General features: G+C 39.6%; 1 protein-coding gene across 1 annotated transcript in view; it reads left to right on the top strand.

Annotated features, from left to right (window-relative positions):
* Positions 1–14066, top strand: part of TMTC1 (transmembrane O-mannosyltransferase targeting cadherins 1) — a 266800-nt gene that overhangs the window by 25069 nt on the left and 227665 nt on the right. The window contains 2 exon segments of the mRNA XM_047740854.1: positions 2066–2243; positions 11362–11435. Coding sequence (XP_047596810.1) covers positions 2066–2243; positions 11362–11435 — 252 coding nt within the window.

Raw genomic sequence — 14066 nt, 5'->3', positions numbered from 1 at the left:
GAAATATGTATTTCTTATTATATCACAATGTTACATTTGTCTATCTATGTCTATATACCTGTATCTGTATCTATATCTACCTGTATCTATCTTTGAACAGTTTTCTGGTTATTTCCTTATGGAAAATTCCTGGAAGTGGAATTTTTGGTCAATGTTTATGTACTTCTTAAAGCCTTTTGGTACACATTGATAAGCTTGAGACCTTCCCTCTAGACACTCACCAGCTGTTTGTAAGATTGCCTCTTTTGTCTCATTGTCATGGGTGTGAATGAACTTGGAATGAATGGCTTAGTTGGTCTGGAAAGCTTAGCCTGATGGAGTAGACACTGATGTAAAACCAGCTCAGGTGGGTGGGCTCTCTGGGAATTGCGCCCAAGTTCTTCAAGGATAGGGACCTGGTCTTGCCCTTCTCACAGCTCCCGCATCCCGATCTGGGTGATTTTCAGTAGCTTGCTCACAGCAGGTGGGTCCTCTTGTACTGGAATGGGATGTCTTCTTTCTTTTTTAGCCGGACCTGCCCACCCCCTAGTTCATGGCCCATTGTTCTAGATGGGGTGTTTCACACCATGCTTCCATCTTCAGGACTCTGGGGGGTGTGCACAGACTTGTGGGTTGGCCATCATACGGCTCGCTGGAGTCTTGCTTCAGAGCCCTGAAGTCAGGTTCCACAAAGCAATTCATTTTTCTAGGCTTGATTACTTCAGTGGGAATGAAAATGGAGTCAGTAACTATGACATTTATATTCATGTGTCCAAATAAAACTTGAGATGTTTAAAATTCTGTAGGTTAAATTCGTGCACAACTCAAGTCAAGTATTTAGAATATGCTTATGCCATCGCTAAAGTTGACTTTTGCATTTTCAATTGTTTTGGCTAAGAGAAGGTGTTTCTTTAAGAGAAGCAGATCTAGGGATTACTGTTTCAGTGAAATGAGCTGGAGTATAGACAACTACAGGCAGTCCCATTTAGGGTGCTCCCTATACAACTATATTTTTGCTAACCCTGCAGAATCAATTAGGGACATAATGTCCTGTTATTAAATTTAAGGCAACCTTAAGTCTCTCTGTTCTGCATTTCTATCTCAGGAAAGTATTTTTTAAGATGTTGAACAATAAATTTGTCCCTCTCCTTTTTTTTTTTTTTCTTTTTAGAGGGAGTGGGAGAGAGGGTGCGAGCATGCAAATGGGGTTGGGGGTGCAGAGGGAAAGGGAGAGAGAGAGAGAGAATCTTAAGCACAGAGACCCTGCAGGGGCAGGATCTCACCACCCTGAGATCATGACCTGAGCTAAAACGAAGAGTTGGGCACTTTAACCGACAGAGCCGTCCCGGTGCCCCATGAGTTTCCCTTCTTTCTGTGATTGACTTTAGTTTCTTCGTCATAATCTTAGAATTCAAATTTTAAGGTCTGTGGGAATTTAAGTTAGAAAACATTCAATACAGATTCTGAAATGATGTGCTTTTGCTCATCCTTTTAATTTCAGCTGCAGCTGGTAATAGCATCTTCAGATGCCCCGAAGATCCTTTGTGGAGTGGTAATTAACGATCATTCCAGGTGCATAATCTGGAAATTTGGTTCTTGGGGGTTACTGCGGGTGAGAGAACACGTTCATGCTTGGTTTGTCCCAACTGTGACAGTCACAGTCTTGTGGCTTTTTTCTCCTCTCCAGTGGTTGTGGCTCTGACCCATAGCACTGTGGACTAGTCTTTGAAGGCTCAGCTCTTTGGGAAGAGCCGGCAGCGATAGCAAGAGTATCATGGGGTCGTTCGCATGAGCCATGGACTAAAGGGAAAACAGGTTCAGCACCTCTTTGCCTGCCTTGTCAGTGAGGCCAACAGAGTTCTCTGAAATAAAATTACAGTGCATTTGCAATGGTTTCTGCAGATAAGAACATCCTGAAATGGGGAAAAATGATACTCCCACATCTAGAGTAACCTGATGTTGGGAGTCATTTAAAAAAGAATCGATTGAACAGCTTATCTTTCAAAATGATTGATTCCCTCCTCTCTCCTTGTGCTTCTGTTCTGTATGTAGCTGATTCGTCTTCTGTTTCTGTCTTTTTGTACAGGCTGAACATATTTTTGACTGGCATGAACCCATTCTACTTTCATGCGGTGAATGTGGTTTTACACTGTCTCGTGACTCTCGTCCTGATGTACACCTGTGACAAAGCTGTCTTCAGGAACCGGGGACTGGCTTTCGCTACAGCGTTGCTTTTTGCTGTGCACCCTGTCCACACAGAGGCGGTGAGTATCATTGCAGCTCCATGAAACAAGGAACTAAAAAAAAAAAAAAAAAAAAAGCTAAACTGATCTTTTTTCCCCCTTTCAAAACCACGTGAATTCAAAGCTCCACTGAAATGTTTATCTTTATATATAAATCATTCTGCTTGACAGCTTGTCTTTTTGAATGTTCACATGGCCTTCACACTTTAACTGGCTTTTCCAGATAACCTGTTATTCTTTTGTTATAGACGGCCACAGTACTTTATTTGAAGAAAATTCAATTTCTAATGTGTTTTAAACAGCACAGAGCATTTTGAGGTACTTACTGTGCTGAGGCATTGTTCCTGCTCTACTTTTGAATTTTAACTTTTCTCTCTCTGCTTTCTGTTTATAATATTTATGATGCTGAACAGTGAGTGCGAGGGGAGGGCTAAAGAGTTAGACTGACGTTCTTCAGATTAGAAAGACAGAGTTGCAATAGGGACTTAGAAATAGGTTTTCAGGTTATTTCGTGTGAAGTGTAGTTACTTGGTAGGTGATGCAAAATTTATTTAAAAAGTATAGATAGTTCAGATCTGTTTGGTCCTCTTTGAAATATGGACTTGATCATGCACTGAGAAGGCATTATCAAGTTACTTTGTTTCATGGCTTAAGAACCACAGTTGTTTTATTGTGTCCATATTGCTAGGGGTAGACAAAGACTTTCCAAGGGGTTCCTGAGCCCCATGGCTTTAAAAGAATCATTTCCAGAGCCTTAGCTTGCATCTGGACACTTGCCTATAGTTTGTCTGTCTGAGAATACACCAGGGGTCAAGGTGTCAAATTGGTTCTCCTCACCCTTCCTCCCCTTTCAGTTGTCGTCTCATTGAAAAATAAAAATGAATGTCTCACCTACATCAGAATTTTACTCTGCCCCAGGTGTCCACATCTCTGAGGTACTGTATAAAGAAAAAATCTAATATATTGGTGTCAGCAAAGTCTCCTTCAATTGAGGCATCACAGATCTGGAGTGGGGCTTCATATCGCTGTCTTCCACATATTTCTGTGAGGAACAGAACGTGGCATTAAAAGTGGGGTATGGTAGCCTGTTTTGATCTTCTGAATTCAGAAGTGAGATGGTTGTCATGGGGCTGCGTCATAATATGTTCATTTGAGCCGACACAAGAAGCCTGATTTGGCTAACTGGTGTTGTAATGACTGTTTTTGCCAGTTAGGCTACATGATGGACATTTTCCACAAACAATATTGTATATCTGTAAGCCCAAGGTTTTGACACAAATATATTTGGAATGAGAGACAAAAAAAATCAATTTATAAAAAAATTACATTACTTAAGGTAAATTTTCCAGCCCTTTCTTGAGTATTTTAAATAGAAAAGGTCCCTCTAAGTGGAAGGCTATAAATAATAGTCCTTTGGAAAGTCTTGGTGAAGCCATTTTTGCTGTAGTGCTGAGAAACCATGAAAGCAAATGATTCTAATGATAGGTAACTCTCATGATGGCTATGGTGAAATTATTTGCTTCCAACCAAATTAAAGGAGAATCTGATTGAGTGTTGGCTGGTAGATCATTAAGCATTTTGTAATATGATAGATGACTATGATTTTGTCAATGACCTTAGTGTTCAAAGAATTAAGTCACTGCTGTAACATAGCTATTTCTGTCTCATTTATGCAAACATTTCTTTAAAGATGAAAGCTAGGAATGGAATTGATACTACATGCATTCTTATTCTAACCTAAAGTAATATTCAGTCAATAATTGCACTTATAGAAAAGAAACATGGGACATCTGAGTGGCTCAGTCCATTAAGTGGCCAGCTTTTGATTTCAGCTCAGGTCATGATCTCAGGGTCGTGGGATTGAACCCCACATCAAGCCTCTGTGCTGGGTGGGGAGTCTGTTTGAGAGTCTATCTCTCCCTCTGCCTGTCCCGCTCATATTCTCTTTCTCGGATAAATAAATCTTAAAAAGAAAAAAGAAAAACCTGTTATACCTGTTATTAAGAAGTGTGTTTTTATATCTAAGAGCTAGTTATAATTTTTTTTTTTTAAGATTTTATTTACTTATCTGACAGAGATCACAGGTAGGCAGAGGCAAGCAGAGAGAGAGGAGGAAGCAGGCTCCCCGCTGAGCAGAGACCCCGATGCGGGGCTCGATCCCAGGACCCTGGGATCATGACCCGAGCTGAAGGCAGAGGCTTTAACCCACTGAGCCACCCAGGCGCCCCGTAGTTATAATTTTTTCTAATTTATGATGTATTGAGCAATTGTGTATTAATACTAAGTGGTAACTTAATGATGTAATGTATTTTTATTACAGAGAGAGATGATGATAAGTAGAATATTTTTAAGCATTACTATACAATACATTAAGAAACAATGCTCAGAGGGAAATAAAATAGAAATAAGAGTTCGAGGGGAATGGGTGTGAAATGTCTGTCGTTTAAAGAAGAGCCTGTTCATGTTTGTGTAAATGGAAAATAATGAGCTTCAAATTGCGGTGGCACATTTCAGATTCCATTTGGTACATTTAAAACAGTAACATTACAGCCTTATTTTTAAAATGTCAGTATTTACAATGCATGGGAAGTTAGATCCTTCAAGTATGTAAAATTATGATGAAAAAATTTTAGATACAAATTTTAAAAGATGAGATACCCAAGTTTTTAATATTCTTCTTGGATGTCACCTGAAGAGAAATAATCAAGGACTCCTGCTCCTAGCCATATGGAATATAGGACACCGGGTCAAAGTACAGTGGAAAATATATGGTTGGAGTGTCTTGGGGAAAATTTTTGCAGGAAAGAATAAAGGATAGAACAATAACAGTCTTAATTCTATGCTTCCAGAGAGGGAGTCCAGGTACCTTGGACAGTGGGATCATGAGCTGGTAGTTTGGTCGAATTCTAAGAAAAAGGAAAAACATCCTGTGAGCAAGGTGACCTTTAAGAAAAGATTTCAACAAGCTAATAATAAAAATAAAAAATCCATAGTAGCACAATTATAGGGACAAAAGAGGCTGAGAGCTGGATGTTTAGGGAAAAATTTTACAGGAACTATTTGCATTCACAAGGAAATGAGATATGCAAGAAGGAGGTGAAGAAATTTGACTTAACATAACAATATATACTAGGAAGTAAAATTAGGAGACTGTTAGTCAATTATAGGTATTAGTTTAGGTTTCTAAGGAAGAAGACAGAGAAATAGGAAAAAAACATTGTGTTATAGAAGACTTAGTGTGATAAATTAATAAAAAAAAAAAAGAAAAATAGATCATAGTGTGGCTGGAGAGGGAGTCAGAGGGATTTATCTCCCCTTTGCTAAATAAGAACAAAATCAGGACCTTAAGTAATCCCAGGAAGGATGGAGGATTAACATTTTTTGAGGGAGGGGTTTTGTTTCAACATGTTGGTGTGATTAAGGATTTGTTTCCTTAATTATGTAATCAACATATAGTAAATGAATTCTTGCTTGGTCTAGGCACTGCTAGGTGCCCGGAGGGTATGTGAGTGGGTAGTGGGTCCCTACCCATAATTTGTTCACAAATTCCTAAAAAAGCCAAAGAACATACACATAAATGCATACAAGACAAAGCAGTATGTTGTGTAATAAAAAACTATCTCCAATTTAAGTATAAGGAATAAATTCATTTATTTACACAATCTTTCAACAAGTATTTAAGTGCAGGAGGTATTAGCAATGACTAGGATAGACCCATACCTTTCCTCACTGAAGGCCTTGCGATTCTTCAAAGGGTTTTCTGACAGTATATTTTTTTGGAGAGCTGAATCATCAGAAAAATAAGTAGAGAAATTGGGAAAACGTGGAAAATCATTGTAATTCCCTGGTGGTAATTGAAACTTAGCAGTCATCATAGAAACATTATTGGTTGGAAGGAAGGCACTTATGTCAAGTCAAAAGCGAGAGCAGGAAATGCCGACACACGGTGTTGAAGGCTAAGGTCAGCATTTCCAGAACACATGTAAGATGAAGAGCACATGTAAGAGAGAATCAGTCATGATCTAATCAGTCAGCTTGGCTTTGTTTGTTTTTAAAGATATTAATTATTTATTTGACAGAGAGAGATCACAAGTAGACAGAGAGGCAGGCAGAGAGAGAGGAGGAAGCAGGCTCCCCGCTGAGCAGAGAGCCCGATGCGGGGCTCGATCCCAGGATCCCGGGATCATGACCTGAGCCGAAGGCAGAGGCTTAACCCACTGAGCCACCCAGTGTCCCCAGCTGTTGCATGTTAAGTGTTTGTTTCCTGGCCCTTTCTGGCAGTAATGAGACTCATTCGTGCAGCTAGAACAATCAATAACTTGATACACATGGTATACTTTTATAAAGCCTATGAATGGTATGCTAAGAAAGAAAAAGTTTTGGGGGGCAAATTAAATTAATTGGTATTTCTGTTACGCTTGCTCGGACTTAGATGTGATTGTTTGAATTCTACCCAATGATGTTCACTCATTTTTTTCCCATCATTTGGGTATGTGTTACAGGATTCAGTTCCCAGGTAACAACTACCTTCTTGGTGAGGAAAGCCTGCAGCTTGACAAGGCAGAGTCCGTGCTATCCATCTGCATGTACTTTTGGCTAAGTCCTTTGTACTTCTCAGCATCCTACAGTTCAGCCCCCTTTGTCGGTAGAATCAAGCCCAGGACCTCCAACTGAACATCCCATATTTGTTTACTCCTGTCCCCTCTAATGTGCTTACTCCATGCTCTCATCACTTAATGCCTTCCCTTCTAGAATCACCTCATGTGTTTTCAGACTGTGCTTTCCTCTGCCTAGAATGCTTCTGTGGTCCTTCTCCACCCCGGATTTGCATCCCCTGACTTGAGTTTGCTGAGTCCTTCTTGTTTGTCCTTTAGGTTTTAGTGTATAATGTCAACCTTTCCATGAAGGCCTCCAGCTTCTGCAGTCAAAATCAGTCCCTCCATTCTTCTCATGGCAATGATTTCTCCTCTTTATGATACACACAGTTTGCTTGTATCATATTAATACCCTGCTTTGACTCCCCACCAGGTGTTAAGCTCCTTGAGGCTTAGGTCATATCCCTCCAGCTGGCATAGTACCTGGCAAATAGGAGGCCCTTGGAAAATGTTTGTGGAGTGGAATAAATCATGCAGTTACTGAACTTGATGATACTGACTGACTGAATCACAGAGAAAGTGAATGGTTGGTCTAGACATTTAGTAGTTGATGGCAAGCACCTTGTTTTTAAGACATCTAACCCCCTTGCCCCAGAGACCCCAGCTCAACAGGGATATTCAGTGAATGTATGGTGGTTTGGAACTGGCCACAGAGTCTGTTAATGTCTGCACTAACATTTCAACACGCCCTCTGAGCTTCTGCTCAGAGGTTGTGCTATGATGAGTGTCCCTCTGGGCCCAGATGTGTGGCCTTATCCCTAGACTTTGTTGCTAGTGAGCCGAGCTCTCTGTTTAACCTTCCAGGGGCCTTGCGGGTGATGCTGAGCTCCGTGCTCAGAGATGCGGTGGTGTAGACGGAGCAGATCTGGGCTCCCACGTGAACTTTGTGCATTTGTTGCTTTACAGATTGTGAGTCTGAGCTGGTTCTCGACACTGAGGTGACACCATATTGTTACAGCCTAGCTCCCCTGAGTTGGGCAGTCTTCCTGATTTGGCCCTCAAACGCCTTATAGATTAACGGATCAATGAACAGTGTGTGGTCCAGGCATCCACATCAGCTAATACCTTTTAACTCTGTACTGCTCGTGAAATTCCTTAGCCATCTCCAGGTTTCTCTTGTTGTGGACTGGACTAGGATTTTGCTCAGTATGTGATTTGCTATCAGTCTCTGTGCAAGTATATAATTACGTTATCTTCTATTTATACTTTTAAACTAATATATTTTATCTAATAAAGTTAAATTAAAATATCATACATATAAGCCTTGAATATAAAAAGATGGTTTCTATAAGCCCCTCAAGAAAACTTGTCTCAGCGCCGAGTCCCACCTACCTTTTCTGCAGGGAAAATGAAGAAAGGACACCCACACTGAGTGGGCCCTTCAGACCTGTCATCTCATTAACCATGACAGTAACACGGGGTAGGAGTGTTAGGCTCATTTTAAAGATAACAAAAGGGTGGCGCCTGGGTGGCTTAGTCCGTTAAGCGTCTGTCTTCGGTTCAGGTCATGATCTCAGGGTCTTGGGATCAAGCCCCACATGAGGCTCCCTACTCAGTGGGGGGCCTGCTTCTTCCTCTGCCTCTGCCCCAACCCCGCTCGTGCTCTCTCTCTCTCTCTCTCAAATAAACAAATAAAATCTGAAAAAAAATAATAAAGATAACAAAAGCAAGTCCCAGAAATTAAAGATAACAAAAGCAAGTCCCAGAAATTAAAGATAACAAGTTTGAGTCTCACTTAAATGGCAAGAGAAGGAGTCTGTATTCCAGCCTTGGATGGTCGAGCTGCAGGTGCCTGTCATCGCCCCACCTTTTGACTGCAAAGTGTGCTCATTGTATGAGAGTGTTTATAGGTATATTTCCCAGAACACCGTTTTCCGCTGTTAATTATGATTGATTCTCTAACCCACTGTGGACCTCAGGTCCTGGATGGTTTGGGTGATGCAACTTTGTGTGCCTGAAATGTCAACCCTGTCCCTTTCCCTTGTGAGCTCATACTCATCTTTAAGAGCCAGATCGTATGTGGCCTTCGTTGGAAGCATTTTTTGAACCTTACTCCATTTTTTCCCTTTACGGTTTTATTTCTTGAATTTCAAAAAGACAAGAGAAGTCCTTATACATTTTAAGTAGTAGTGGACTAACACAAAGATTTATAAATAGCTGTCTACCCCCTACCTTCCTCCACTTCAGCCCCTTTATTAAGTAACACATATTTCAAAAATATAATGACCATATATATACTCATCACCCAGATTCATCAACTTTTAACATTTTGCCACAATTGTTTTGTCATTCTTCCTCTCTTTTCCCCGTAATAGATAAAAATATTATTTGTATTCTGAAGCATTTGAGAGTGGGTTGCATAATTCATGCCTCTTTACACCTGAATAATTTAGTTGTATATTTATTTAGTTGTATATATATATATATATATATATATATATACACACACACATATATATATACATACATATATACATATATATATAAATATATCTATTTAGTTGTATATTTAAGGCCATTAGTCATTGTTTCTCTTTAGTCTCAAGTTTGGAGCAGTTACCGGTCTTCATTATCTTTCTATAATATAATTCAAAGCTTTAAATATAATTAAAACATATTTAATATGTATATTACAAAAGGTTTATATGATACTTACTGTAACATTGCAATTGGTGTGTAATATCATCTCAAATGGTTGTTATATATAATACATATGTGTTAAAGAATCTAGCCCATGATTTATAAAACTTATATTTTCTAAACTTACTTATTTATATTTTATATTAAAATTTTATAATGTACAAGTACAAATAGTATAATTGTTGTATGTAAATACATGATATCAAAATATGTAAATGTAAAAATACAATATATAAAATAAAAATAATATATGCATATGTGGTATATTATGTAAGTATAATAAGCATGTAATTGTAATATATGCAGTATTATAATACATTAGATTATAGGAGTTATACTATATCTACTAAATCATGATACAATATAAATTAGGAGATATTAAAATATTTTTATATTTTAATGATATAAAATAATAATGTAGAATTGTATTTTATGCTTTAATAATATGAAATATATGTATTTGTGTATTTGATAGAGTGTTCCTTACCTTGGGTTTGTCTGATGTCTTCTCACGATTATATCCCAGCCAGGTTATGTATCCCTGGCTGGGATTTGACAAAAGTGGTATTGTGTCCCTCTCAGGGTATGACATGCAGAGACATGCCCCATCCATTTGCCCTTTATTGGTGAGGTCGACTTTGATTCCCCAGTTAAGGTGTAAAGTGCTTTTCCCATAGTATAATTATTCTTTATACTTTTTTATTTAACAAGTAATTGTTTTGAAGGAAGTGTGTGGAAGCCCTACTAATACTCCATGTTTTATTAAACCTTTACACTCTAGATTTCGTATCCACTGGTATTTTGTGATGTCTCTCTGCTCATTCAAATCTTGCATCTTTTGGATGCAAAATGGCTATTTGCCAACTGCACTATTCCCTCCACATTCATTAACTAGCTTTTCCATGTAAGGAAGAGCTTTCTGTTCTCTCCCATTCACTTGCTTACTGTATTTATGTATGTACTCATATGTGCTTTCTTTATTCCATTCATCAATATCAGAATATGCTCATGGATATCTGTTTTTTTCCAGTGGTTTGCTTTATCATTGTCCTTATTTATTTTGATGTTCAAATGGCCAGATATTCAGTCAGTAGGAGCCCCTTGTCACTGGCTTCTGTGTCCTTTTGAATATGTACCTGTCACTTTTCGCACACTGTCTTACCTTCTAACATGATAAAATGATCTAAGTTCCTCTCGTATCTCCTTCGCCTCAGCCCTGGAACCAGCCATTTCTCCAGGAAGCCCACGTACTCTTTAGTGGAGGAATGGTTTGTGGTCTGTGTCAGGATGGCTCTTTGCTACTGGGCTATCTTGTTTTTAGGTTCTTTCGGTGACAGAACTAGGACACACACACACACACACAGACATGCAAGCACATGTGCTCACATGGCAGTCATGAGTTCATACTCATTCCTCTTTTTACCAGGATTATTGTTTCCTAAACTTATTTTTTCCTGGTCCTCTATAAATATCCTCTGCTCCATTAGCACTCTGATGCCAAAGACTAGCGCAGTGTCTGGCCCTCAGGCCTTGCTCAAAAAGTATTTTTTAATAAACCAACAAATGAATAAACCTTGATGATATAAATTGACCTTCTATAGGAGAAAGGTGAAAAAGGAAATTAAGCATGAAAATTCTTTTCCTTTCTATCCTCTTTTTCTCCTTCTATAAACTTATTGTTATATATATGATAACCGGAGGTGGTTACTCTTAAGTCGTCACATTTGAAGAACAGTGTGTTTTCTTATTTTATTGTATACTTTTCATTCATCTAAAATCGAATGCATTTCTGTAAGTTTTCTGAAAGCAATTTTCTGAGGTCTTTATTTTTTCAAACTTTCTAGGTGGCTGGAATTGTTGGCAGAGCTGATGTGTTAGCATGCCTGCTGTTTCTGTTGGCCTTTCTCTCCTACAATAGGTATGTATGGCTAAGAATGCCCTTCTCTGTGGTGACAATCACGCTCTCCCCTCAGGAATTTCTGTCTCGTGTGTATGTGTGTGTGTGTGTGGACTTTGAGCATCTATCTGAGAAAGGAGGAAAGCTTCTTAGCAGCAAAATGCTGAGAGAGCTTTGTGGAGACCAGAATAGAACCCCCCCCCGCCTTAGGAAATGTGGCGCTGCTGTCTCTTCCAGCCACATTCTGAACCTTGCAGTAGCCTTTGAAAGGAACTGCTCTCCCAGTGCTGGGAAGCTCTTGCTTCTTGATTATTCTTACTTGTCATTTCTTACTGAGAATGGAATTTGAAAGCTCCAGGCCAATAAATATTGGGTGTAGTCCTCTCTTCTATTTGGCCGTGATTTGTTTAATTCCTCCGTTTCATTTTGGTCCTAATTCTGTTTCCTCTTTATTATCCTCACTAAAGTAGCTCAGAGCTTAAAATAACAAGGCTGAATTGGAGGTAGTGTTTTTCATTTGTAGTTTTCAAATTTACACATCCTTTCATCACAATACATTAAGTTCCTTGCTTTGGAATGTGGAAAAGCAATAAAATAATTTACCATTATATTGCCTTTACTTCGCACAGTGCTCAGATTCTCACTTGAGTTGTGACGCATCCACACAGGGAAAGGGGCGGGTCAAAAAGAAAATGGGAATGGGGCTGATGGCACAGGGGTTGGCCCAGAAAAAAGGGGCCAGTGATTCATGTCACCATATTTCACAGAGGGATGGCTGGTTAGGGATTTGTGAGTGTTGATCTTTGAATGAGTTCATTGGCCTGCCATCTTTGAGAGTCCAGTGGCCCTGAGCAGCACAATTCTGAACAAGTGTTTCTCCATGTGGGGCAGTTGTGCTCTTCCCCTGCAGACATCTGGCAGTGTCTGGAGACACTTTGGCTTGTCATTAAGTAGAAAGGTGCTACCAGTGCTCGGTAAGTAGAGGCCAAGGGTCCTACAATGTGCAGGACAACCCTTACAACAAAGGGTCATTTTCCCCAAAATGCCAGTAGTCCGCAGACTGAGAAACCCTGTTATAAACCAGTTTAGACCTTGGATGACCAAGAATGAATTAATTCTTCCGAAATTTTGGCTTAACAAGTGGAGCGTTTTCTTGGTACAGGTTTCCCCCACTACCTGAGAGTAGAGCGTTTCTGTGAACACCTCTTGTAAGCTAAAATGGCCTCAAGTTGAAGAACAATCAATAGCTATTAATTGATATGGAAAAATTGGGGGCATTCCCAGACCACAAAAAACAACTTCTCTTGGGCGATTTCTGACACCTCAGGACACATCCCGCTAATGGATGCACAGAGTAAATGGAGATAAAGCACAGGTGCTCACAGACACAGCCCGATGCTGCGGCCCTGAGTGTGGCTCTGGGGATGGAGCTGATTGGCCGGGCCGCTTTGCCGTTCGTCCAGCGCCTCTCTAACGCTCCTGAACGGAACACTGTTTTTGCTTTTCACCTTCTTTTGTAAAAGCAAAAATCCTCTTTGGATTTCTTCCTGTTAGAGAAAATAGGTACTCATGTAGGTCTTTCATTAAAGTGAAGTGGGCCATAACATGCACTTGTGAAAAGTGGGGGGTGCCTATCTAGTACTAGTCTCCGGGGCCTGGCTTTGTGACTTAACACTACATCGCCAGTCATCCGAAATGGTGGTGTGGAAAATCTTAAAAAAAGAAACCCAGATGTACCAATTACTTCTTTCCTGTGTACTCTGGTATTAGAACAAGATTAACAATTGCCTTTTAGTTTAAACTTAGTCTCTAGGGCCTTCTCTGTGTGGATGGTACATTCGGGAACATGGGGAGGCCAGCATCATGTCCATCTATCTCTGTGTGCTGATGAGCCTTGGGATTACAGTTTCTGCTGTGCCTGCCATTCACAGTCTTAGCACCTGAAGCTATAGATTAGTTTCAGAGAAAAATGCATGTCCACCACACATTTGGCATGTAATTTTAGGTCATTGTTCCAAGACATAAGAATACAGCTAAGGTGTCCTAACTACAGAAATATTGGCCTTTACTTTGGAGGAGTAGGGGTGATGGGTGTGGCACCTCCTGAAGGAAGAGTGATGTTTTTTGGTGTTGGCTGATTCTGTGTTGTAAGGTGAGAAAAGGCCTTTTGAAAATCCCTGCTGGAAATTATACTGAGGAAAAAAAAAATTACCCAATACCTCCCCTTGGAAAATAAATTTTAAAATACCAATTAACCAGAAGAAAAGAAAAAGCCCAAAACATCTGTATTTTCATCGCAGAGAAAAATGAGGATTGTATTTTGGTATACATACCTGTGTCCACTGACTGATTTATGTACAGAAGCATATAAAACACCTTCACCAAAGTAGTAATAATGAGGATAACCACTTTGTGTGTACTAAGTCATTTATTTAATTCTGCCTACAACACGGGGATCCTGTTTCATACAGGAGGGAACTGAGGCGCAGAGAGGCAGAGTAACCTGCCCCATAATACCCAGTTAGTTAGCTGCAAAACTGTGATTGGAACCCAGGGAACCTGGGCCAGAGTTGATGCATGTGGCTTAGTAATCTGTATTATTCACTTAAAATATATTCACTTAAACATCCTTCATGCCACTAACTATATCTG

The sequence above is a fragment of the Lutra lutra genome, chromosome 8, assembly GCF_902655055.1.
Source record: "Lutra lutra chromosome 8, mLutLut1.2, whole genome shotgun sequence".
NCBI lineage: Eukaryota > Metazoa > Chordata > Mammalia > Carnivora > Mustelidae > Lutra > Lutra lutra.
Note: the sequence above shows the minus strand (reverse complement) of the source record. Positions and strands in the feature narration are given on the sequence as shown.